At 45.8% G+C, this 25601-nt stretch overlaps 1 protein-coding gene across 2 annotated transcripts in view; it reads right to left on the bottom strand.

Moving 5' to 3' along the window:
- The window catches only part of LOC138491096 (zinc finger protein 33A-like), a 512100-nt gene that overhangs the window by 369115 nt on the left and 117384 nt on the right, over window positions 1-25601 (bottom strand). For both annotated transcript variants that reach the window (XM_069617411.1, XM_069617410.1), the window contains exon 4: window positions 9443-9556. In XM_069617411.1, coding sequence (XP_069473512.1) covers window positions 9443-9556 — 114 coding nt within the window. The remainder of the gene's footprint in view (window positions 1-9442; window positions 9557-25601) is intronic.

The following is a 25601-nucleotide window of genomic DNA, read 5'->3' as shown; positions in this document are numbered from 1 at the left end:
GAATTGAACTAGATCAGTATCGGTTCCCACTATAGTTATAGAAGTGATAACAACTGACCTGAGTAAAGATAAATGGAGTAAGAGGAGTCCAGGATTCTGAAGACAACGACAGGAGAAAATAACAAACAGGGAAGTTAGTATAGGTAAGTAACCCCGAACGGCACGAGGGACGCACTAATGCCGGGTTGGTGCAGATCAGGAGAGCGTTCATGCACTAAAGAGCAATCTCACAGGAAAGTCACTCAATGCCCCAGAATCCAACAGAAGACAAAATCCATGGAAGACAGTAGGTATGTACCCGAGTACACGAGTATAGTAGAGTAGCTGTAGAGATGATCCTGATGTAGACAGCAAAATGATGAGCAGAGCGGCGACCAGGAAAGAACCGCAAGACACAGAAGAGAGCCATATCCAGTAGCGTTTCGAGTCCAACAACCAGACGATCACGACAAGAATAAGGGAGGAGACGAGGCAATCCAAAAGTCAGGCAAAAGGTCAAAACCAGGAGTTCAGATAAGGATTCGTTTAAGGAGACACCAAGAGGAAACGGATGAAACCGCGTGTAGCTGGTAACGCTAATAAGCAGCAACGAGCCCCTTGGAAGACGGTGGTTTTATAGTCGTAAGAGCGGCGTGGCTTGCTGTACGTCTTCCACATACAAGACGTGTCACGTGACCTGGAGTGCGTCGACGTTTGTACAGACGCCATGGTAGCTTGTACCTGGACCATAGAGGAGCCTGTAAAGAAGTTGTATTCTGCAAGGATGCCCGCGGGGAAGTCTGAAGTGTAACAGCTGGCGAGACAACTACCAGATCTTCCCATTGTCCGCTGGCCTGACACCACTGGCTGTTGAGTCACTCTTGCATGGGACGCATGTGCAGCCGCACGCGGGGAATCAAGTATATGCATGACGCCGTCATTCCTAGCAAGCGCATGGCTTTGCACACCGTCACCTTCCGACTGGCTACAAATTTAGGGATCTGAAAAAGCATGTTCTGAACCCTCTCGTTGAAGGGGAAGACGAGACTGTCCATCGTCTGAATTAGAACTCCGAGAAATAGTTTTATTGGACTGGGGACTAAACTGGATTTCTTTCCGTTGATTGAGAAACCCAGACTGAACAGGAGATCTAATGTTTTTTGGTTGTTTGAAAAACAAATGTCGAACAAGTCCCCCGTAATGAGCCAGTCGTCGAAGTAAGGGTAAACTGTGACTGATAGTCTGCGCAGGTGTGCCGCCGCCACTGCCAGGACTTTGGTAAACACCCTGGACGCCGAGGAGGTCCCAAAGGGGAGTAACTTGAACTGGTAATGCCTGTCCTGGATCATTAACCTCAGGTATTTTCTGTGCGCTGGAAACATTGAAATATGAAAGTATGCATCTTTCATGTCCAATGTTGCCATGTAATCCCCTTGTTTCAGCAATGGAATCACCTCCTGCAGTGTTACCATGCAAAACTTCTGGGGTTTTATAAACACGTTCGCTGGGTGCAGATCTAGAACAGGGCACATGGTGAGATCCTTTTTGGGTACAAGGAAGTACACTGAATAAATACCCTTGTTTACCTGAAGAATAGGGACGGCTTCTATGGCGTCCTTTCCCAGAAGCGATTCCACCTTGTGGTTCAGGATCTCCAGATGGTCTGGTGAAAGGCACCGTGAGCACGGCGGTCTGAATTGTGGAGGTCGGGCGAATTCCACGCAGTAACTGTGGGGCACCGTCTTTATGACCCACTGGTCTGAAGTTATTCCCTCCCATGCCATGAGGAAGGATGTTAATCGCCCCCCGACCGGGGTGACATGGGAGGGGACGTGGATTTGGTGGTCATTTCTGACCAGAGGCTGTGGCTCCTCTGGGATTGGGGCCTCTGCCTCTGCCGGTGCAATACATTAATCGAAGACAATTCTGACCTCTTAACGCTCAAATGTAAACTCTCACCCATCTGTACCATCACCATCCACCTTATATACCGGCCATCCGGCCCCATTCAAAACTTCCAGTCAAGGCGCCTTAACATTCTCCAGGATAATCTAAAAGCCTCCTCTAAAATCATCCTATTATTGATAGTGATATTGTATTTGTATCAAGCTCATACACATGTGTTTCTATGGGACTTCAATCTAAGCCCATCTGACCCAAGCGACCCGCTAGCGACATCTCTAGCCGGTGACCTTGCCACCCTAGTCTTCTACCAGCGTAGCACCAAGCCAACCCATTGCAAAGGACGCACTTTAGATTGGATTGCTGACCATAACTGCCAGGTCTCCACCAGTAACACCACCCCTTGTCCTTGGTCAGATCACTACATCGTCCATTTCTCCATTCCTCAACCTAACAAACCCAAAACCATACCCACCACCTGCCATACCAGAAGCTCACAGAAGTTCACCAAAGAAAACATCCTGCCCCTGCTAAACAACCCTGACCTCCAGCCGCCCTTCAAATCCAACCCCAATTCAATAGTGGACACCTACGCTCTCATCCTGTCCAATGAAGTGAACACCATAGCCTGCCTAGCTTACCGCAAATCCCAAAAAAGTCAGACACACTCTTGGTTTACCCCCAACCTACTTGAACTGCGCTCCCAGAAACGGCAATCCCAGCTAGCATGGCTAAAGGAACCGACAAGCGCTCTAAAAAATGGCTTAAGGAAAAATAGCTAGACTTTACAAATCTGCCACCATTGCAGCGAAATCCAACTCCTTCAACTCAAGAATGAGTCATGCTAATTGTGATGTAAAAGAAATCTTCAATATCTTCAGAGACCTTGAAGCACCTGCCCCTCCACCCACGTCACTCACCAAAGATGCATCGTGGTGCTCAGATATCCAGACAGCACTACCAAGTAAAATCAACACCTTGAATGCTAAAATTATCGCTCAGGAAGTGTTACACTCACCTTAGCTCTGCAGGAGTATCAGGAACCTCTGTTCGGTATCCTTCTTTTGTCCTCTCTAGAATGACTGCGTCTATGGTGGGATCAAGGAAACAAGTGACTGAGTATGGGACTGGGAAGTAACTAAATCTCCCTCTCTTCCCCCCTGTGAACACCTCCCACCTGTGTGTAAGCTCACCTGCAATAGTTGGAAAGTAAACTCTCCGTCCTGCTCTCTGTCTTCAGCAGGGGCGCAATAGTTCAATATCACCAGTTACTAGACTGATGTATGCACAGCCCAGACCTGCTGTGGCTTGGGATGTGTTGCTGCGTTGCTGAGAGCGTTGTTTTTCCTGCACCACTGTTTTTACTGGCTCAGCTTGCTCTTCTGCAGGCTTGGGGCTTTGTTTGCCAATGTCCTTATTTCTAACCAGCTTCTTGCCAATGTCCTTAACAGGCTTCTTGCCTTGTCACTGAGTCCTTGTGCCAATGTCCTTAACAAGCTTCTTGCCTTGTTACTGAGTCCTTGTGCCAATGTCCTTAACAGGCTTCTTGCCTTGTTACTGAGTCATTGCCTTATGTTGCCTATGTCTTTCCTAACAGGCGTCTTGTCTTTTCCTCTTACCGTTTCCCCCTTTGCAGAATGCAGGGCGGAACGCCGCTCAAAGACGAGCAGGCGCGAGAACAGAGAAGCCGCGGTGACTGGATGCTGTGAAGAGCCGCGGTAGCTGGAATCTGCAGAGTCGTCGCAATCCGAACCCACGGGGAGGAGCCTGGGCCGTCGCGTAGGAGAAACAGGTAAGTAAGGAGGCTGTGAAGTTCCGCTGATGGCAGAGGGGCTCCCTCTTGAACGTGCTTCTGCGGGCTGGTTAGGAACACTGAGCATTCCGCTGCCTCCAGGCAGAGTAACGTGAAGTGTGGCCGTATGCCTGGGTGTGGCTTATATAGGGATTTGAACAGAGACTTGACTGCTGCTCACGAGACCTTGCGGATAGTCCTTTCTCCATGTTAAGTGAACACTGCCCTATGTACTTGAATCCAGGAATGCCATATAAACTGTAATGATGGGATGCTGGGGAGACCTGATAGCCCAATGAGGGATCTTTGGGGCTTGTGTGTGTGGACATGTTTCTGGATTGGGGAGGACAGGGGCTATTAGGGCAGAGGTTGTGTCAGAAAATCCTACTCAAGATCCATCCCATAGTTAACAATATCAGCTGCGCCCCCCTCACCAAATCCTCCACACAGTTGCTTCAGAACTCTTTCTGAAAGTGAAGTGCTCAATTCGAATAAAAGCTTAAAACCCACCAAATGCAAAGGCAATATCTGCCCTGCAACTTTTATCAAAGACTACGCTGATGTGCTAGCCCCAGTCATCACCGCCTTCATAAATAAATCCTTCGCTAAGAGAACCGTCCCGGTCAGCCTCAATGAAGCATGGGTCCTCCCTCTCATAAAAAAACTGCACCCTTGACCCTGCAATTCCAACAAATTATAGGCCAATCACCACAGTCCCATTCTTATTAAAAATCTTACACTGTGCAGCCTACCTGCAGGTTCAGCACTTCCTGGAAGGCAAACAAATTCTAGGGCTGCGTCAATCGCCATGGGACAGAATCTGGCCTTCTAGATTTAAAGCATCAACTTGACAAGATCAGAGATGCAGGAAACTCCGCTTTGCTCCTCCTCCTAGAGCTATCCGCGGCATTCAACTTGGTCAACCGCCAATTCTGTGTCACCACATCACCACACACGCCAATTTTTCATAACCTGCCACTGCATGGATCGCATCCTTTCTGTAAGGAATGGTTATGAGAGTCTTCTCAGAGAATGCACACTCCGCAACGTCTGCCATCACCTGCGGCGTTCCACAGTGGTCCCGCATTGCCCCAACTTTCTACAATATCTTCACAAGGCCTCTGTTCAACAGCCTCGATTCATTAGCCTACACCAACTATGCCGAAGACACTCAAATCTTGAACCCTCTATCAGGCAATTACACAGCAGACTCCACCTCCCTCAACAATATCTACTCAACCATACAGGCATGGATTGCAGCCAGCCACCTTTGCCTTAACAGCGATAAGACAGATTCTAATTGTCAGCCTTCCAAATGCCCTGAAGTCCCTTGACAAACAGTACTCTGCCTTCAAGATAGATAACTGCAAATTCCCGTCTCATCAACCGTGAAGACTGTACGAGTCTACCTAGAGGCATCCCTTATCATGTCCAGGCAAGTGAGCGCCATTGCCTCCTCTGCAGCCTATTCCACCAAGGTCCTGAACGCAGCCAGCCACTTACTCACTAAAAAGAATTGCCTCACAATTGCACGCACTTTCATTGTCTCCAAGATAGACTATACTAATGTCTTCTTCGCAGGCACCTCAGCGAGAAATATACAAAGATTACAAATCGTCCAAAACAATGCCCTCAGAGTGGCCCTCCACATCCCAAAAAGAGAACACATCTCCAAAGCTAGAAGAGAAGTACATTGGCTCCCCATACAGCAACGTATTCGAATTAAAACTCCAATGCATCACCCTCAAATGCTTACCCCGTACCTCACACACAGAATCTCCAAGGCACCCGCCTCAAGAGCCACCAGGTCTCCCTACACTGAGTGCCTAGTCGTGCCTAAGTCAACAGATGCGAAGCAGGAGGTGCCAGCTTCCCCTGCATCGCAGCAAAACTTTGGAACAACCTCCCACCCTCCCTCAGGGCAGAGAAACCATACTAGATCTTTTGCAAAGCACTCAAAACCCAGCTCTTCTCCTAACCTGCGATACCTTCCCACTCACCCTCCCACTCCCCCCTTAAGACTTGTACTTTTTTTTACTGCACTCTGCTCTCCATCATGCAGGATACCACTTCTCTTCCTTGTAACTTAGCTACTGTTCTCATTACAGATTTAACTCCTGCTAACTGCCTGATAAACTACGCTTCCCTAACTTGCTTTGTAACTAACTGTATGACAAACTATGCTTACTTAACTTGTACCTGCAGCAGCGCCTCAATCCCTACGGGTTGTTTGTGTGCTTTATAAATGAAATACATAAATAACATTTCACAGAGACTTTCGAAGGTACGACTTTGCCTTGGGTAAGGAAGGCATGGTATCAAACAGTAAGACACGTGATCACAGTTCAAGGGTGTTTATCAAACTTCAATTGGGTTGAAAAAACACCTACCTTATCCTAAATCTAAAGATGGGAGTGAGCTACGACCATCAATAATAATAACGCAGTCCTAGTTGAGTCTTTCAAAATAAAAGGGTCTATACTAATAAACCTATTACCAATCCTTACTGCCAAATACAAATAATGTGGGAAACAATGTTATGCAAAGGAAAAGTGTTCAAGAAATGATATGTCGGGATATTCAAGCTGTTGGCTTTCCTTCCTGACGTTTTCAGCACGGGACAAGGCAGCACACGACCTTAGCACAGTCTCTGGCTTCTTGCACGAGGATGCAGTTCAAAACTTCAACATCAGGGCCTTCTGTACCAACGTCCCTTTGACATTCAATGTCTCTTATTGTGGAGGGCCTGATGCAACACAACAAACATCAAAGTTCCTTTCTTCCTAGGATTTCACATGTACAAATTCTCTGGTGATTTTCTGTTCACCCCGGGTTCCCCTCTGCCAGGCATAGACCCACTTTGACACAAAACCTTCAATTGGTCTCCCTCTGCCGGGATCAGATCAAAATTCACATACTTTTCCAAACTTTCTCGACTTGATCAAAATCAAAGACTTTCGACTTTACGCAGTATTTTGCTTGACCCGTCTCAGGACCACTTTGATTCACACTTATTAATTCTCTTTCAATTGATCTCCCTCTGCCAGGCTCGGACCAAATGTATCTAATTTTGTCACTTCTCAGCTGGATACCGACCTTTGATTGAGCACCCACACGGTGCAGGACAACTCTGACAAAGGTATTGTAGCTTGCTTTAAAGTTCACTCACTCATCAGCAGTTTAACTTCACTTGCGTCTCTTATAACACATGTTTTAACAATGTTTGTTCCAGTGCTCGGCATACAATGTTGCTGCTTGCAACCTTGGCTACAAAAACAGACCGGTCTTGTACCGGTCTCCCCAACTCACTGGCTATGTGGTCTTCACTGATGCTGCTTTTTTCTTGGAGCCAAGGACGGTACCATGGCGGCTGGTGATTCTCCCCACCTTGATTACAGACGCGGGAGGGCCCCGGGTAACTACGGCACACAATGCAGGATTCTTCAGCGTGGCTTCCTGGTCTTATGCCTTTTATTCTCGGGGTCTCTGGAAAGTAAAAGGTTTGTTGTCTAAAAGGTCAGGGGAATTTCCCTCCTTGCGATCCTTCGGTTTTGCGGTCTTGCTCAGCTGCCACCTCGAAACTGCTGTTTCCTCATGTGCTTTGCCTCGCTCAGTGTGCTCTCATGTTCAGTCTTATCTGTGTGGGGAAGTGTAATGGAAGTCAGGTGTGAGTGATTTTCGATAATTGCCTGACCTCGCATGACCATACTATTGGAACATGTCAGGTACACAGCTCGGGTGATTGTTTTCCCTTATAGTGGGCTGTCTGAGAAAGTGTTTGTGATGTAAAGGGGGCAGGGGTACAGTTCCTAAATATCGTACCGGGTCGGATGGGGGTAAATGTGTTACAGGGAAGGGGACACGGCATCTCACTATCCGGTGACCCACTCCCCAAAGACCCCCTCAACCAGGTGATCCTCCCACACTGGTCCACCCCACAGGAACTGGATCCAAAAGTGATGGCCGTGTCCTGGCCACTTGGATGCTAGATCCCCGGCGACTAGTGGGTGAGACACCTTTTGGTTTCTCACACTCGCAGGACCACTCTTACTTTGTATCCTTTTCTTTTACAATTCCACAATTGTCCTTTTCCATTCGGGTTTTATCATCACACCCGCAACCTTCAACTTTTAGATCACAGTTACTTTAGCTTTTAACACTAACCAGACTTTTGTTGCCTTCGATAACTCACTGGTCGTGTTAATTGGTTTTCTTTCATCTTATTTAAGCAGCAGTCAAGGCTGTTACCAACGCCTCCTCTGCTCCACCCCAACTCCGCCATTCACCCGGGAGGGTCGCGGGCTGCTTTCTGGCAACTTGAAGGTTTCTTTCCTCCACTCACTCTGTTTGGGTCTGGGAACGCTTACGGCTTCAGAAAAGTGTGGAATATTCGCCTGGCTCTCTCTCAATCCTTGCAACTGCTGATCAGCCTGTTGGCTTTCCAACTGCCACAGCATGGTTTGCATTAGCCCCAAAATAGCTGTTCCTTCGCGGACCCAGCCTTGCTAGGCATGTGCCTGTGCGCGCCACCTTTTATCCTCACAGGGAGTGCTAACAAGCGGCAGGTGTGTATTGTTAGGACTACGTGCCTGACTCTGCTTGGCCTCATTACAGGGACAGAGCCAATGCAAGTCAGTGGAGGTAATCTTTCTGACCTCATTCCTCATCTTCCTTGGCTCAGTACTGCTGTCAATATACATTGGGGAGGAATTATAGGAGCTGTAGTTTCCCATAAAATAAGCAGGGACAGGGGTTAGATGGGTTGTGGGAAAAGGGGGGAAACCATGTCTCACCATTGGGTGCTTCTCCCCCACTCCCAGAGGAGCCCCTACCCAGGTGGTCCTCTCTCGCTTGTCCACCCCAGGGTCTGGATCAAAAAGCGATGGCCTTTCCCTGGCCACCCGAGTACGGGATCCCCGAGGACTAGGTTGTGAAACACCTGTTTTTTTTATTAAATAAGAACTATTCAGCTATCTCAATCCACATCCACTTACTGCACCTCTTTCACACCACAAAAGAGGATGCAAGGCTCCATCGCATTTGCTAGGTCTCTCACTCTTCAACCCTCACCCTCAGATGAAGTGTTGGCAAACTAGTCCATATTCAACTGAACACTAAACATGCTATGTAGTATATTCCTAATTAGTATTAGGTAACCATATTGCATGTTATATAACACACTTGATGCCATTTTCCTCTGTTGGTGCTTCGAGGCCTGCATCGCAAAGAGTTGGGTATAGTTGCAAGCCGCAAAAAGGAACAGTACAAGAATGCTTCGCTCTTATGTGGATGGGTGTAGAATGTACGTTAAAGAGCGTTGTCTATGGGGAGGTGAGTTTGGGGCACATAGTTCACAGAGGTGTGACCTGGGTGTTGTAGGGCTAAGGGTAAAGAAGACAATTTCATTTGAATGTTGTTACATGTAAGGAAAGGCCCTTACTATTTCAGTGCCATTACACAAGAAAATGATAGACAGCAAAGTGATCATGGTGACCCTTTCAGGTAAGAATTGCAGGGTCTTCACCACAACATAGCTGTTAGGAGAAAGTTGCACATCATTTCTTCTAACGAAATCACTGAGTTTGGGCATTTATATGGATCACAGGTGTGTTTAAACAAACTTTTGAATCAGGATAACGTTATTCAGAGCCCTTCCTCTTGCCGATTATTTTGAATATAACTTGTATTTGTATTGTAATTGTATTGTTTGTGAAACGTTTGTATTAAACCAAACAAAAACATGAACAAATAAAAGTAAATCCTCCTCACCTGTGCCCGTGCATCCATTTCCTTCCCTTCCTTCCGGGTCCTGCGGATGGTTCGGAGCTACAGGTGCCTCGTTATTTACTTTGAACATCACATCAGGTTTGCTCATCACATTACCTGTTGCATGAAGAAAGAAATGCATTGTTAGGGTGATTTTTCTTAGGCTCCATTTCTAGCGCCCAGATACATCGCTCTACTACTTGGCTTCAGGATACTTACTTAATTGGTTCCTGCCTCTCCTAGTGGTGGAATGGCACAGGCAGTCAAAGCAGCTCTTAATCAAGAGTACAGTAAATACTTTTGATTATAACTCAATATATTCTGACAAATCTGAGGATATCGTCCTTTCTTACCTGTGTGGTGCGGGGAAGCCCTTTCCCATGGGGCCAGGGAAGTGTGTCCACAGGACAATAAACCCCCTGGGGGTGGTGCACCAAGGGAGGATTGAATGTGGAGGGAAGCCCCCTATGAAATTGGGGATGATTTTTCGCAGAGAATGCAATATTCTTCTGCCTCTCAGATACCAAATCCCTCCACCTCCTTTTTCAGACAGAACCAATATACTCTGTTGCAAGGTTGGTGACTAATAGACTTGAAAACCTGCACCTATTAGATAATACGGAGTGTCCTGCCTCAGAAGGGAAAACCAGTACTGGGATGAAGATCACTCAGAGGAAACAAAATGATTGCTCTAGTCTTTTTCACAATGTCAAGCGCCTGACTGAAAACAGCAGGCTGGCGCGTGAGTTCAAAAGGAGCGCAGCTGTGAAGCTCAGAAAGAACGATCCTCTGAGGCGGAAAAGCGGGACGCCTGTACCAGACAAGGCAGAGAGAAGCCGAACAGGAAGCCACAAAGCGAGGGGCAGGGAAGCCTGAAGGTCTGAGCAGGAAGGATCGACTGAGTGGTTGCTGATACTTAACTCCAGGTGACCCCGGCCCCTGCTAGCCACTTGCAAGGCAAGACATGCAACCAGAGAAAGGGACGCCTGCAGAACCGCTGCAAACCCCGACATTCACCAGGAAGCTGCCGGAGCCTCAATGAGCAACACAAGAGCTGGGGAAATGCTGGTACCGGTCAAAAGAGAGAACAGGTACACAGGTTTACTAGAATGTGTTGAAGGTCCAGGGAAGCTCAAGGGTGAATATAAAAGAGTTGCAAGAAGAGGGTCTGGGACCTGAGTGAGACTGAAAGAGTTGCATACTTGGTAGGAGAGTGAACCAAGGGGCAACAAACCTGTGCAAGTCTGGGGCCTGCACCCATATCAGAAACCAAGTCTAAAGCCAGAAGGGACTGGGACCCAACAGAAGAGACTTTTTATAAGGATCACCTTTGCGAGTGAGGGCTCACTCCCATTTAGAAGATTGAAAACCAGGGGAACAAAGACTTTGGAATTGATAAAGCGAAACCTATACTTAGTAGAAGAGTATGGCAAATTAGTGAGATTGAAGAACTGGGAATACAAGGGATGGGTTACAGTGTTTTAATTGAAAGATTTTCCATCGAAAATGTATGTATGTGTATTTGGGTTAAAGGGTTAAATGGTTAAAGTTGGACGTGGACCTCCCCCCTCCCCAATTAAAAAATAAATAAAAGAATTGTTATACAGGTTTTCAATGGAAAGTGGTATTAAACCACATTAGATTAAAATTCAATGGAAAATCTATTCAATGAAAATACTTAGATGGAAAGACTAGTAAGCCAAGGGACAATTCTCTGTGTGTTATCCAGTGTCTTGGAAGAATAATAAACCTAGGAGAAAGGAGCATTACCCCAGCTTTGGTACTAACATTATTTTGCATCAAGTTACTACCAGCGAACCTAGAGACGTTTCTGTTTACTGAGAACACCAAGAACACTGCATTTGAAGTAAAGATATGCCTTGCACAGTTATAGTAGTATATTGTGAGAAGTAGGTTTTCTTTGGACACGACAGGGACTGACAATTCTTTAGTTTCTGATTGCCTGACATTTTCATTAGTTCTTTTAGAGGCAGAGAAACCCCTCTTAATTTTTAGGGACAGAGGTATTTTTCTAGTCCATTTTCCTTTAATAAACGTCTTTACCCAAAATCATGCCACCCTTGTGTCTGAGTCCGACTTCTGTACCATTACATATGGTGTCAGGAATGGCATCTGACCTGGTTGACACAAACTGGGGGAACCTTAATGTTATCAAACCTACTAAGTGTGCTAGTAACTCCACAGTGGATACTAAATAATCCATAGGATTTGACCTGACCAGTAGCAGAACCTGGTGAAAGACAACTAATACTGACAGATTTAGTATGGACTCCCCCCTCCTGGGACTTGGATCAGGTTAACTTCGAAGTCAGGATTGGCCTGGAAATCTGGCCTGGATTTAATGGCCGGGGTAATAGACCCAGAATATAGACAGGTTGTCAAAATATTCTGACAGAACAGTGGCAAATAAACCCATCATGTCCAACCCAGGGAGAAAGTGTCACAAGGTATCTTGGAGAAGGCCCTGTTCCACGGGTGAATAGAGAAAACCGAATTACAAGACACAGAAAGGAACAAAAGGATTTGGGGAAACAGATCTACAGCCTTTGGTTGCCTCCGAGGTAAAGAAGGCCCCAGCTCATGAAATGGATGCTGAAATTATTCCCGAATTAGCCTTCACTCAGCACAACTATCAAGTACAAGCGAAAGCCCTACTCAAGGTCATTATTGAAGAAGGAAGGGGGGGGGGAGGGACAATTCTTTTTGCCTTGGGCATGGACTACATAGGGGTGATGGCGGACCAGATGCTGTCTCACTACTAAACTGTGGTACCACGCAGGCATAGAGAAATGGTCCTAGAAATTGCCCATGCCAATCTTACAGCAGGACATTTGGGGGCTGCTAAAACAAATATTTAATCGTTTTTACTGGCATGGGGTTTATGCAAAGGTAAAAACATTGTATTCACTTGCCCATTATGTAAAAAAAAACAGCTCTCATGTCCCAACTTCAGTTCCTTTGCAAGGCCTCCCTATTATTGATCCTCCTTTTTCATGTATAGGGATGGACATTGTTTGCCCTTTAGAATCTTCCAAGCTAGGGAACCAGAAGCTTTCCCTATGAGGTCCAACACGACAAATTCTAAAGCACCCACTTCCCTTTTTGTCCCAAGTAGGATTTCCCAAAGAGATCCTTACTGATAGATGGCAGATTAGCCCCCCCCCCTGTTGCTTTATAACCACCAGCCAACCCCTACCCCCACCCTTTGGTCCACCCGTGATGTACCCTTGGCGCCCCCACCCTTCTCGCACACAGGTGTTGCCTGTTTTGCTTGATTCTTCTACCTGGCTCCCCCTCTCCCCTCCCCCCCTCCAGCCTACTTCTGCAGGAGTCTGTCCCGATACATTCTGGCTTCATCATCACCGTCTTGTAGCCAATGCCAGATTTGACTTTTATAGACTTCATGGATTCACTGTGCGTCATTCTTTCTCAACTCTCATGCTGGGCTTCCTTTGCATCTTGTACTCATGGTGGCATTGAATCATGCTGTTCCCATCTTCTTCTTGTATCCTGGCTGACAGCATTATGTGCTACTACTGACTGTATTCACTCTCCCCTCTTGCTTCTCCACTCTTTTTGACTGCATACTCTCTTGTTCTCTCCTCCTCTCCTTTTCTCCCTTTTCCCATTTCCTCTCCTTACTTTCTTCTTTGCACTTACTCTATCAGAATTGTCCATGGACCTAGTATGATAGCAACCTCGTTTGTCACCTCCATCTCCCCTTACCTGTTTTATTTTCCTCCTCCCCCCACAGCACAATCTGAAATGTCATCAGGCCTAGTCCGATAGTCGCTTGTTTTGTTCCTCCCCTCCCTTTCTACAACCCTCTTCCTCACCTTTTGTTTTTGTCCGGCTCTACCAGAAATGTCAGCAGGCCTAGTATGGTAGTCGCCTGTCTGTTTCTATTTCCTTCCCACTCTCCCCATCCCTTCCTTAGATATGTCTTAGCTCTTGCGCTATCTGAAATGACATCAGGCCGAGTACGATAGTTAATTTCACATCCTCACTGTTCATGGCCCGTAAGAATGTCATTGTATTTTCCCTTGTTCCCTCCCTTGCCTTGAAGTGCTTTGAAACACATTGTGTATAGGCGCTATATAAATAATCATATATTATTATCAGGGAATGACTTTCATGAATCGGCTGGTGGACGAGGTAAAAGAAGTTCTACAAATTAAGACTCTTAGAACTCTGGTTAATCACCTACAACCCGAAGAGCTAGTGGAATGATTAAATAAGACGCTAAAGACGGTTCTTAAAAAGCTGACCCCTGGGCCCTATTTGCTATCCTTAAAACCCCTGAAGCTTCTCTAGGATTCTCTCCATTCAAACTATTGTACGGACAGGACCCTTGATATGCTTAGGGAAACATGGGGAGAACAGGAGCAGGCCATGTTACCTTTGTGTCAGACCAGCACAACGTTTAAAGGAACACATGGTCGTAGTGAGGTTCATAGCTCACACTCACCTAGATAAATCCCAAGAAAAACAGAAAGCTAATTATGACAACACCATTGTTGCCCAGTAATGATAATAATAATTCTTCTTATTAATATTATTATTATTAGAAAAAAATGGAACCCTGTAATTATAGAATAGCACAACCAGAATGACGGGCCAAACCTTGGGTGTATCAAATCAACCCACTAAAAGAATGGAGGAAGGACCCAGCTGAGACAACTACAGTGGTGATGGGCAATCTCCCGACTGATGAAGCAGAAGAAATCAGTTTACTTCCTTTTGATTTACCACCCAGTAATAAACACGATATACAAAATCTACTAACGTAATTCCCTGATGTGTTTATCAGTGAACCCAGGAGGGTAGAGGGTATTTTTATTATATGCGTACCCCTCCTGATAAAGTTGTTAATTTAAAACCTTACTGGATTCCAGAGGTACGTAGAGAGATTGTCTGGCAGGAAGTGGAGCAAATGTTGGCCTCAAATATTATAGAGCCATCACAAAGTCCCTGGTGCTCACAAATGGTCCTGGTGGCAAAACCGGAGCAATCCTGGAGATTTTGTATTCATTTTAGAAAGTCAAATGCACTATCCCAGTTACACAACTATCCTATGGCTAGGATGGACAAACTTATTGATCGACTGGGATCTGCAAAGTTCCTCTCCACGATTGATCTTACTAAGGGCTATTGGCAAGTGCCAGTAAATCCTTCTGACCGAGAAAAGACTGTCTTCTCCACTCCTGTGAGACCATCTCAACTCAAAGTGCTCCCATTTTGTCTTCATGGGGCACCCGCAACCTTTCAGAGATTAATGGATCAAGTCCTAAGACAGTTCTCTGGATTTGCAGGGCCTACTTCAATTACATAGATATTCACAGTAATACCTGGGAGGGGCATGTACTACACCTCTACCAGGTTACCAGGGCTCCAAGAAGGCAGTCTTACTTCCAACCCAAGAAAGCACCATTTGGCCCAGTCTGCTATTAAATATTTGTTTTTTTTGTTGGCAATGGACTGTTACAGCCTCAAACCGAGAAAGTGAGAGCAGTACAAGAAGCCACAGTACCCAAAACCAAACGAGAAAGGCATGTGTAGGAATGTCAGGCAAGAATTTCTTTCAAAAAATTACAAACCAGAAGTAAATCGGGATGATACTTTTATTAAGCTTTCTAGAGCTTGTCTGACAAAGACCAGCATATGTCTACTTTATATCTTTTAAAAAGACAGTCATGCAAATCCATGCCTACAATGTAAGTTGTTATATAATGCATAATTACAGTATTGATACTGTAAAACACTGCATCAGTTCCTTGTGATAATAACTAATGAAATAATGAACTTTCATTACTAATTATAAATAAAAAAAATGTCGAGTATCTCCCTTTTAATTTGGGGGGGGGTCCCCCAAAGCCGTTTCCCTAGCTTTACTACCCGCCTTAAACCCCCCACTCATTTCAATCTCTTACCCCACACTCCATATATCATTTAAACAAAATATTCGATATGTTGTTATTTATAACGTTTTTCGTTATTTTAATTTCGTTATTAATCTATACCACTGCATCATCTCCATGCTTTACAGTAAAGTTTAGGTTAGTGCATCTCAATTTCATAGTGTCAACTATATTTCATTTTCTTGGGTAAGATGCATCACGTTGACTAGTGAACGTTTGAAAATGTCCATGATCAAATGCGTTTGATGCCAAGCCTAGTTCTGTAACCTGCAGGTTGCATACAACTGGTGCTCAAAGCATGACTGAACCCATACTCCTTGACATTCTATATTATCACCCTGTTTTATACCAGGTACCCTGAAAGTGAAAGGACCACAAACTACAATATTCCACCTAGTTTGGCCAGTTCTCTGCCTGCTACGCAATCGCACTCTGCTTAGCCCATCTTCCCTTTTACATAATGAATACATAAAGCAAACTAAATTCTTATGCAAAGTAATGATCAATAGTTCCATCCAGTTTGTACATCTACAGATCTATTGCAATAGAAAACACTGTAGCTAGGCCTCTAGAACTCGGTTTGCTTTTTGATTGTATCATGTATTACCTCCTTCAGGCTGGCCAAACTGTTTTCAGAGCCTTTTTATCATATCTATTTATTTGTGTCCATTCATGCAGCTAACCGTTTATGTTTTACAGACACTCATCTATGGCTCGCAAAGTCTTTCCGCCCACTCGCGCAGCCAAGTATTTTATGAAGGGATGTTTGAAACGTTTAGTTAACATTTACTTTGTTTGCAGTAAATGTCAAATACATATTTCACTGTGCATGGCTGGCCTCTGGGTGGCAGCAGTGTGCCAAACAAAGTGCGTTTGTAGTGACATGCACCATTTTACAGAAATCTCATTTTAAATGTGTTGTCTTCCGTTGCTATGGGTAGAGTGGATTTCTCTTAGGTTGAATAGGTAAACTAAGTTACCTGACCTGCAGGTCTAGCCTCAACTTTGAAGAATTTGCAAGACCTGACTCCTCTCACTAATGTCTTATTTCAGCAGTACGCAAAACTGCTGTATTGTTGCTCATTTCATGTATTTGGTACAAATTGCTTCTGGTGACATTAACAATATTAGTATGAAATTGCTAATCAAATGGGTCTGTTTGCTAATTAAAAACATTTTAATTAGCAAACTCTGCTAATCAATTTTTGAAAACTAATTTATGTCTTGTCAATGCATTTAAAAAACACAGAACCTAAAAAGCTTAAATGGGATACAACTTAGCAAGCCAGTTTCAACACTTTAAAACACATCCTTTGCAGTGCCCCGGTATTGAAAGTGCCCAACTTCACTAAGGAATTTACTCTTCAAACAGATGCCTCGAAAGTTGGCCTAGGCGCACTTTTATCCCAGAAATATGAGGGAACAGAGCACCCAATGCTTAACATCAGTGGGAAGCTCTTCCCAAGGGAGCAGAAGTATGCGACAATCGAATTGGATGCCTTAGCTATAAGATGGGGGTGAGATACTTAAAATATGACCTCGCTTGTAGGAAGTTCAGGCTAGTGATGGATCATTCGCCCCTCATTTGGATGAGCCTCCATAAAGACAGTAACCCCAGAATTATGTGCTAGTTCCTTGATCTCCAGCCATTCTGCTTCCATGTAGAGTAAGGTAAAGAGCAAGGTAATGTAGACTTTGTCCAGCTCGTCGATTGGAGATGAAGAAACCAGCAGCAAAAGAGGAAATGTATGTGACGAATCTGAGGATATCACCCCTTCTTCCATTGGGGTAGACATTTTCCAGGGGGCCAGGGCAGTGCATCCACAGTACAATAATGCCCCTCGGGGTGGCACACTGGGGGAGGATCACATGGTGAGGGAAGCCCCCTATGGAATTGGGGACGACTGTTCTCAGACAACACAGTATTCTTCTGCCTTGTTAAACCCAGTCCCTTCTCAGATACCAAATCCTTCCCCCTACCTTTTGGGCAGAACCAATATAATCTGTTGCAAGGTTAGTGACGCTAATGTACTTGAAAACCTGCACCTATTAAAGAATACTGTATCGTGCCTCAGAAGGGAAAACCAGTACAGGGAAGAAGATCACTCAGAGGAAACAAAGTGAGTGGTCTAGTCTTTTTCGCAATGTCAAGTGCCTGATTGAACACAGCTGGCCGGCGTGGGAGTTCAAATGGAGCTCAGCTGTGGAGATCAGAGAGAACGATCCTCCGAGGAGGAACAGCAGGATGCCTGCACCAGGAGGTCAGAAAAGCCAACCGGGAAGCCACAAAGCGAGGCGAAGGAAAGCCTGACAAAGGTCCGAGCAGGAAGGACCAACAGGGTGGTTGTTAGGCAGAAACCTGTGCAGTTGCCTTAGGGACCACTGCAAAAAGCTTAAGACTACAGGTGTTGGCAGTAAACCCAATTGGTAGCAGTCTGCACAACCCAGATTTACCTGGTAGCTGTGGCTGAGCAGTCAGACTTCTCTCAAGAAGAGTTAGGCAGTATATAGAGTATACACATTAGGTACAAAAATACAGTAGCACAAGCAAACACTGACCAGAGCTTTGGTATAAAAGTATATAATTTTTTATTTAAAAACACACTTGTAAAAATACACTGGCACTAATATGTCAAGCAAGTTCAAACACAGTCACTAGAAATATATACACCTCCCTGATTAATTATTCGACAAGTCTTAGGAAAAGAACACCACTTATTATCAAATACAGAGGTGAGCGCTTAACCAAGATGGCACTCCAATAATTATTTAAAAAGGTGAGGGGAAAAGGCCGAAATATGAAAACATACAATACCAACACTTTTAAAAGAACCACAGCAAGTCAAGAAAGGCAGAGTCTACTGTAGAGAAAGAAAGTTCATAGGCCAGGCCCACTCTTGGAGAGAGCAAGGCGGAATGTGCCCAAGATCACACAGTTGAAGTACACTTTAAAAGTCTTTGCAGATAGTTCAAAAAGGAGTTGGATCAGTTCGGAAAAGTTAGTTAATAGGTCCCAGGTCACCCCAGGATAGAGAGTCAAGGATTTACGGGACACCTTGAACAGTCTGTTGCAAGGGAGACCAGGCGGGACACAGTACCTGAAATGGTGAGAAAGCACCAGCGGGGGCAGTTGTTCCTGGCAGCGGGTGCAAGTTGGTGCTTCGTCCAGGGGAAGAGAAGATCTCAACGTGGAGGAAAGCTGAAGGTCGTTGCACTGCCAGGGAAGAAAACAGCCACGGAGTTTCCCGGTTAAAAGGTACTACCCTTTTATTTACGGTAGTGGTGAAGCGTGGCTATCTGGCCGCCGGGGTGCTTGGCACGGGCGATTCGACCACGAGACGATCCAGGAAGGTGAAAAGAGGGCAAACTGGTTAACCCCACCAGTTCAAAGAAAGAAGACTCTCCAGGAAGAAGATCTTCTCTGTCGTTGGGAAGTGGTGAGTCGGTTCAGCAGGGCTCCACCGCTGGTGTCGTCATTGCCGGTCGGCTCAGCTTCTCCCTCTTCGGATTCTTTAGGTCCTGTGGTGAATTCTGAAGTTCCAGTCCCCAAAGCCCTGCTTTTATGCAGAAAACCCCCATTCATCAGTCCTAGCTGTCACTCAAACATGCTAAGTGGTGAGCCGGGCGGCTCACCACTGGGCCAATCGCACAAGAGTGCGACTTGAGTTGCCGAGGCAACTCAGTCCAGGGTGCCTATTCCCCCCTCCCACACATCCTGTAGATCCAGACAGAGTGGCACCACTTTTGGAGGCTTCTGTGCAGAAGCCTGCCAAAAGTGGAACAAAGGGCTCGACTTGGGTTGGAGTTACAGAGGCAAACACTAATTCCATTTTAAAACCGAGTCCTGACAAAAAGACCCAACCGGGGAATAAATATTAAATAACAAGGCGGTATCTTTAACATTGCACCAAAAAAAGTTGTGCGTATGAAATGAATGGGAAAATCCCATAGGAAATATTCCGGTGGAATATTTCGCGTGGTAACCACTGCCACCAGCCAGAAACTCGACGAGGAGGGACTGCACAGTGCCCCCTCGAAAAACAGACCCGGGGTCAATCTGATTACCCCTACCAGTACTTCCACAATATGATGGTTTGTACTGGTTCTTTTCACAATTTAAGACTAGTAAATTCAATGGTGACTACACATGCCCTGGGAGACAGTAGTGAGTCCCAGGGTATGGAGTCTATGTTTGGGGGTCACTATGACACCCCTGTATTACTACACTGAGGGTGCTGTGTAACACACATCCCAAAAACACATGAAGTCCTATGGAGTAAAAGACCCCATAGCCCATAAAACACATTACAAAGTCAAAGGACATTCTCAAATTATGCCTAATAGTGGGAGAAAAAGAGTCTCACTCTTAGCAGGAGAAAAAGATAAACCCCAAAAATCCAGCAAAGCTGCTGGGGGACTCACTAGGTTTGGGAAATTAGCCTATACAGAGAATTCTCCGCAACAGTGGTTGCCGATACTCCATGCAGGCGAACCCGGCACCCGTGAGCTGCTTGCAAGGCAGGATGTGCAACCGGAGAAAGACGCCTCTGGTACCGCTGCAAACCCTGCCATTCACTAGGGAGCTGCCCGAGCCTCCACGAGCAACACAAGAGCTGGGGAAATGCTGGTACCAGTCAAAAGAGAAAATAGGTACGCAGGTTTATCAGAACATATTGGAGGACCGGGGAAGCTTAAGGGTGAATTTACGAGTTGGAAGAAGAGGGTCTGGCACCCAAGAGAGATTGAAAAAGAGTTGCATACTTGGTAGGAGAGTGAACCAAGTGGCAACGAACCTGTGTGAGTCTGGGGCCTGCACCCTTATCAGAAACCAGGTCTAAAGCCAGAAGGGACTTGGACCCAGTAGAAGGGACTTTTTATAAGGAACACCTTTGCGAGTCGGGGCTCGCTCACAATTAGAACATTGAAAAGCAGGGGAACAAAGACTCCGGAATTGATCAAGCGAAACCTATACTTGGTGGAAGAGTATGCCAAGTTAGTGAGATTGAAGAACTAGGGATACAAGGGCCAATTCTTTGTGTGTTATCCAGTGTCTTGAAAGAATAAACCTAGGGCAAAAGGGGCATCACTCCCCAGCTTTGGCCCTTGCCATTTTTTAACATTTTGCTCCATGTTTTTTCAGCAAACCTGGAGACTTTTCTGTTTACTGAGAACACAAAGAACGCTGTTTAATTGAAGTAAAGACATTCCTTGCACTGTTCTGGTAGTATACTAGTGTTAAGGGCAGACGTATTTAACAGTGACTGACAATCTTTTAGTTTTCGACTTCCTGGCATTTTCATTATTTTCTTTAGAGGCAGGGAAACACCTCTTAATTTTAGGGACATGCAGTATTTTTCCAACCCTTTCCTTTATTAAAAGTCTTTACCCAAAATCATGCCACCCTTGTGTCCGAGTATGACTTCTACACCCTTATGATATCAATACAAATATATTCTGTACACAATTAGGTTGTGCATATGAATTAACTACAAAATACTAAAGTAAGCAAAATCTACAATACCTTCATAGAAGCGGAATACAAACTTAGAAAGCCAAATGGATTATTATGTAAGGTCCACAAGCCTTTGAAACACAATCACCCACCCGCCTCTGCTCAGCAAATCCCAATATTACGAATATGGGTCCATATGAAGCAATGCACCAATGTTCTCTTATGGTGTAAGTAAAGGGTTTGCACACTGTGCCCTCAAGGCCTTCAAACCCATAGAACAAGTGGGCAAAAAGTTGCAAGCTAGTATTCAGGCATTAAAAAGTTACTCACTACCTCCATTCTACACATACACACAGTAAACCATTTCTTACTCCGCAAGAATCCAATGTCAATAGCGAGTGAAGAATTGGAGCCCAACCGTAGACGACCCCAGGAGGGATTAAAGGACTCACCAAAACTGAGGATGGCAGCTTGCCTAGAAGATTAATGCCTCCATCAGGAAAGGTTACAGTTTGGTTCCGGACGGGCTAGCACTGGAGCCAGCACTGAAGCCCCACAGCCACAAACAGATGGAACAAAACAGAAGATTCAGATGAAGAAAAGCAGTCAGTAATATCCCAGGGAAGAGCGTGCAGGGGTAATCCTTGGAGCAGGAGTGGGAGCAGTCTTGGTTCACAGCCAGTGAGCCTGACCCTGGAGGAGCAAACCTGGCTGCTGAGCCAAGGTCAGCGGGACTCCTCTGATGAATTGCAGGCAGTGGAATAGTGATTCAGGGAAAGTAGATAAGAGACCCAGAAAAGGGGACCCTTTGGTGCAAAGGTCACCATACAGAAAAAGGTCAGCAGGACATGCCACTGGGAGTCTCTAAATATGGTACTCGGGTCTCACTACTCGTATGTACAATTGAGTAAGAGGTCCAGTAGAGGCGACAGCTATGACAAGATAGCAAGAGGGTGCAGTGCTCAGTGTCCGAGGCGCAGCCGTACAGGCAAGTACATAGAGGTGAAGAGCCATGAAAATACCTCCTGAAGAATGGATCCTGTTGTCCCACTGGATTGAATGTAAAGGACACCAGGCACGATTTTTCGTGGTATAGAGGCAGAACTTTCTCGTCGGATTTTCAGAGACCTAAAAGATGCTGGTGCAGAGCTTCACTGGTCATCCTCAGGTCCGACTTCTCCGTTGGACACTTCAGGATCAAATCCCAGCAGATGACAAAGTTCCTGGCACAATGTCAGATTTTATGCCAAATCTGAGGGTAGAGGGCAACTATAATCACCAATTATAGAAATATGGTCCATTCAAGCTTTGAGAGCCGGCCAACCAGAGCAGCCCAACACACACAAACATCATTTGTGGGCATTCTCCTTTGCAAACTCCAGGGTTGTGGATCTTAGAGGCATGTTAGCCTCCATTTCCAAACCTTCTTGCCTTGGTTTAATACAATATGGGAGTCGTTCTGATCAGACCACGATTTGATGAGAGCGTGTCTTGTCATAGGTTCTGAGATGCTGTGGGTATCATCTTTCCCAACCTCTTCATAAGGCCTAGAACATAATCCATGTAGTCTGTTATTGGAGCGAGAGCGTCCCATCCTTCCTTGACTAAGGCAAGGGAGCCCATCAATGTAGGAACAAAGCAGTTTAAAGGGCTAAAACCAACTCCAGCCTGAGGAACCTCCCTGCATGCAAATGAGACATGGTAGGAGGAGGCAACACCTCCTCGAAGGCGACCATCATGCACTTTAAGGTTAGAACACTTACCTCTGGTGCCCTGCCGGAGTGCCTGGTCAGGACTGCTCCGAAGCGTTGCACCACTGGATAACCATGCTATGGTGAATACCCAAGCCACTCCTTCCCCCACTGATCCCCTGAAGAACCAAAGCCTAGGTGAACAGTGAGGTTGGGAGGGACCCGGTAGAACTCAGTCTCAGGTAGGATGTGTGAAGGAGGTCTGGGTGAAGACCTAGGGGTAAGTAAATGAAGATATTCAACATGTGTCTCCCAGTTAGCCACCCCCACCTCCCCTTTATGTCTCCCTTAGGCATGCTGGAGGTTGTGCTCACCGTATTTGGATGAAGGTGGGCTGAAGGTATCTGGTAAGCATCTGACTCCAGTTGCTTCACTGAGTAGTGGTCCAGGCCGGCTGCGACGCACTGGATGCCGAAGATATGGAGGTAAGTCTTATACAAGGCTGCTTTGTCTTTCCAGTAGTTTTAGCAGCTTGCGGTGTGGAGCGCGGCTTGTTTCGTACTGTTAGTTCTAGTTCTAGTCCGGTGGCGTGGTGCGCATTAACAAGTCTCTTTCTCTTCCTTTCCACAGGTGCGGATCTTGCAAAATATTGTCTTTTCGGATTGGCCGCAGCGTGAAGAATGAAAGAAGTGCCTGATCACTTGTTCGGGTAAGTTTTTTTTAAATGGAAAACTCAGGTGGGGATCAGAAATAAACTTCAGTCTCTTACTGTGTTTTTCGTGTTTCCAGGAGCTTCGATTGCTGCGGACCTCGATCGGCTACGATTTCAATTGAGTGTCAAGACGGAGGCTGAAGCAGAACTCTGACAGTGAAATCTGCGGATGAATACGGCTGCAGGTGAGTTCAGGCATGCACCGGTAAGCTACAGTCTCCGTACACGTGGAAACAGGAGTTGTAAGCATTACAATGATCTGGCAGGTAGCAGAAGAAATGCTAAGCACAGGGTGTGGTCTGGGGCATGGTTTTACAGCCTCAGGCCGCACCCTGTTAAAACTAGACCACCAGGGATGTCAGGTCTTTGGATCTGTCAGGGAACATTCTGTCTTGGCTGCCATGTTGGTGTGGGTCAAGGCAACTCTAAATAAACACCTGCGCCAGGTAGCCACCCTGCATATCCAGCTTCTTCCCACAGTGACATAGGTGTAGACTGGACGACTGTCTGGAGCGGACGAGGGTATAGAGCAGAGGAGTATTTGGAGTGGACGAGTGTATGAGGAGCTGACGAGTGAGTGGAACGGACGAGTGTGTGGAACGAACGAGTGGAGCGGATGAGTGTACAGAACTGATGAGTATGTAGAGCCGATGAACGCATGGAGCAGATGGGTTTGTAGAGCGAACAAAATGCATAGAACAAACCTACCCGCACGGAACTGAGTGACATACATATTTTGCCTTGGAATGAAGGGAACATTTGAAAAACCTACATCATACCACACCCCACGCTTACTCTCTCCCTTACACCACCACTCAACTAGAACACAGAGATACTATGACACCATTCGGTATAACTGTTCTCATATCTACATTCTCCCGCTCACTCCACATCACTCTATGTAAACATTGCTGGTTTTTACACCCCCCAGCCAGGCGTTCTCCTCAGGCCCAACGCAGTGTTAAGTAGTGAGCCGGAGACACCAGAGGATTTTGACAAATGATATTTATTTTTTTATAGCACTTCAAGTTGCAAAAAGGGAGGTTATGCAAAAAGTCTCAATTCGAAATTAAAGTGCCAACCAGGCTTCTCAAAATTCCTTTTTCAGAATGTGACCGTAATCATAGGTTCAGGTTTACCTCCAAGAAAACTATATCATACCATGAAGGAATACAATGGATCGGTGTGTTTAAACCGGCAGTTCGTCACGGCCATTCAACTATTTCCACTTTTCCCCCCCTCAGTTTATACCGTGACCTCACGGCTTAAAGTCCTCTGTTAGCACCTTCGTTCGTGCCGTGCTGAGCGGTTTCCTTCACACACTCGTCTGAGCACCCGCGGTAGGGAGAGATCTAGCCTTTGATTGCGATCTGGCATGTAAAGTTCCTCCAGTATTCTTGCCGTCCTTGAAGTGAAAGGACAAACTCAAAACTTTTTTTATCACCTTGTGAACAGTCCCTCTCGTGGTGACTGTGCTCTGCTCCGCACACAGTGTTGCCTGCCGTCTCGATAAGGGTTCGTCCTGCGGCGTTCCCTTCTTCCTCTAATAAACCCACCGATGTTGTGAGCTGGTCTCTTCCCACTCGGAATACACGCCGGCCGTCGCCTTCCACTCCTGCAAAATGAGACACACGTTGAGGCGTTTAGTCCAGCTTTAAACCTGTGTGCCCCTCCTCCTCCTCCCCACCAATTAATCACAGGTGCTGCGTCTGGGCGTAGTACAGCCGATGCTAATTCCCCTCCTTCCTGCTTCATACCCGCGGAATCAGCGTTAGTTTTCACCCTTAACTGGGAGAGTCTATTCATATAAGGAAATGTGGATTCTCGCCTTCTTTCCCTATTTTCTTTTCCCCGTTGTTGGCTTTTATTTAAAAAAATGCATATGTTGAGGCATTCTGGGAGTTGTAGTCCGTGACGTTACTGTAGCAATCATTCCGCCTGCTGTGATGTGTGAGGTCTGCCCCTTTGTACCGTTTTGTTCTTTATCATTTCCCGATAATCTGTCTGCTGCTACAGGTTCTCTATCACATACTCCTCACGAAGACCCATGCCGTTCGGGCATGTCCAATGCTCTGGATAAATAGTCCGCCACACATTGATACCTTCTAGGTTTGTGAACTGTTATGAAGTGATATGGTTGTAGAGTTAAGAACCACCGTAGTACTCTATGGTTGGAGTCTTTTTGTGTTGCCAACCATTTCAGTGGTGCGTGATCTGTGAAGATGGTAAACCTCCTCCCCAATAGGTAGTATCTGAGGGACTCTACTGCCCATTTAATTGCCAGGCATTCTTTTTCAAGGGTTGAATACAGAAGCTCGTGTGGAAGTAGCTTCCTACTGATGAATGCAATGGGACACAGGTTTTGTTT

This window comes from Ambystoma mexicanum, chromosome 10 (genome assembly GCF_040938575.1).
Source record: "Ambystoma mexicanum isolate Mex_15411 chromosome 10, UKY_AmexF1_1, whole genome shotgun sequence".
Classification (NCBI taxonomy): domain Eukaryota; kingdom Metazoa; phylum Chordata; class Amphibia; order Caudata; family Ambystomatidae; genus Ambystoma; species Ambystoma mexicanum.
Note: the sequence above shows the minus strand (reverse complement) of the source record. Positions and strands in the feature narration are given on the sequence as shown.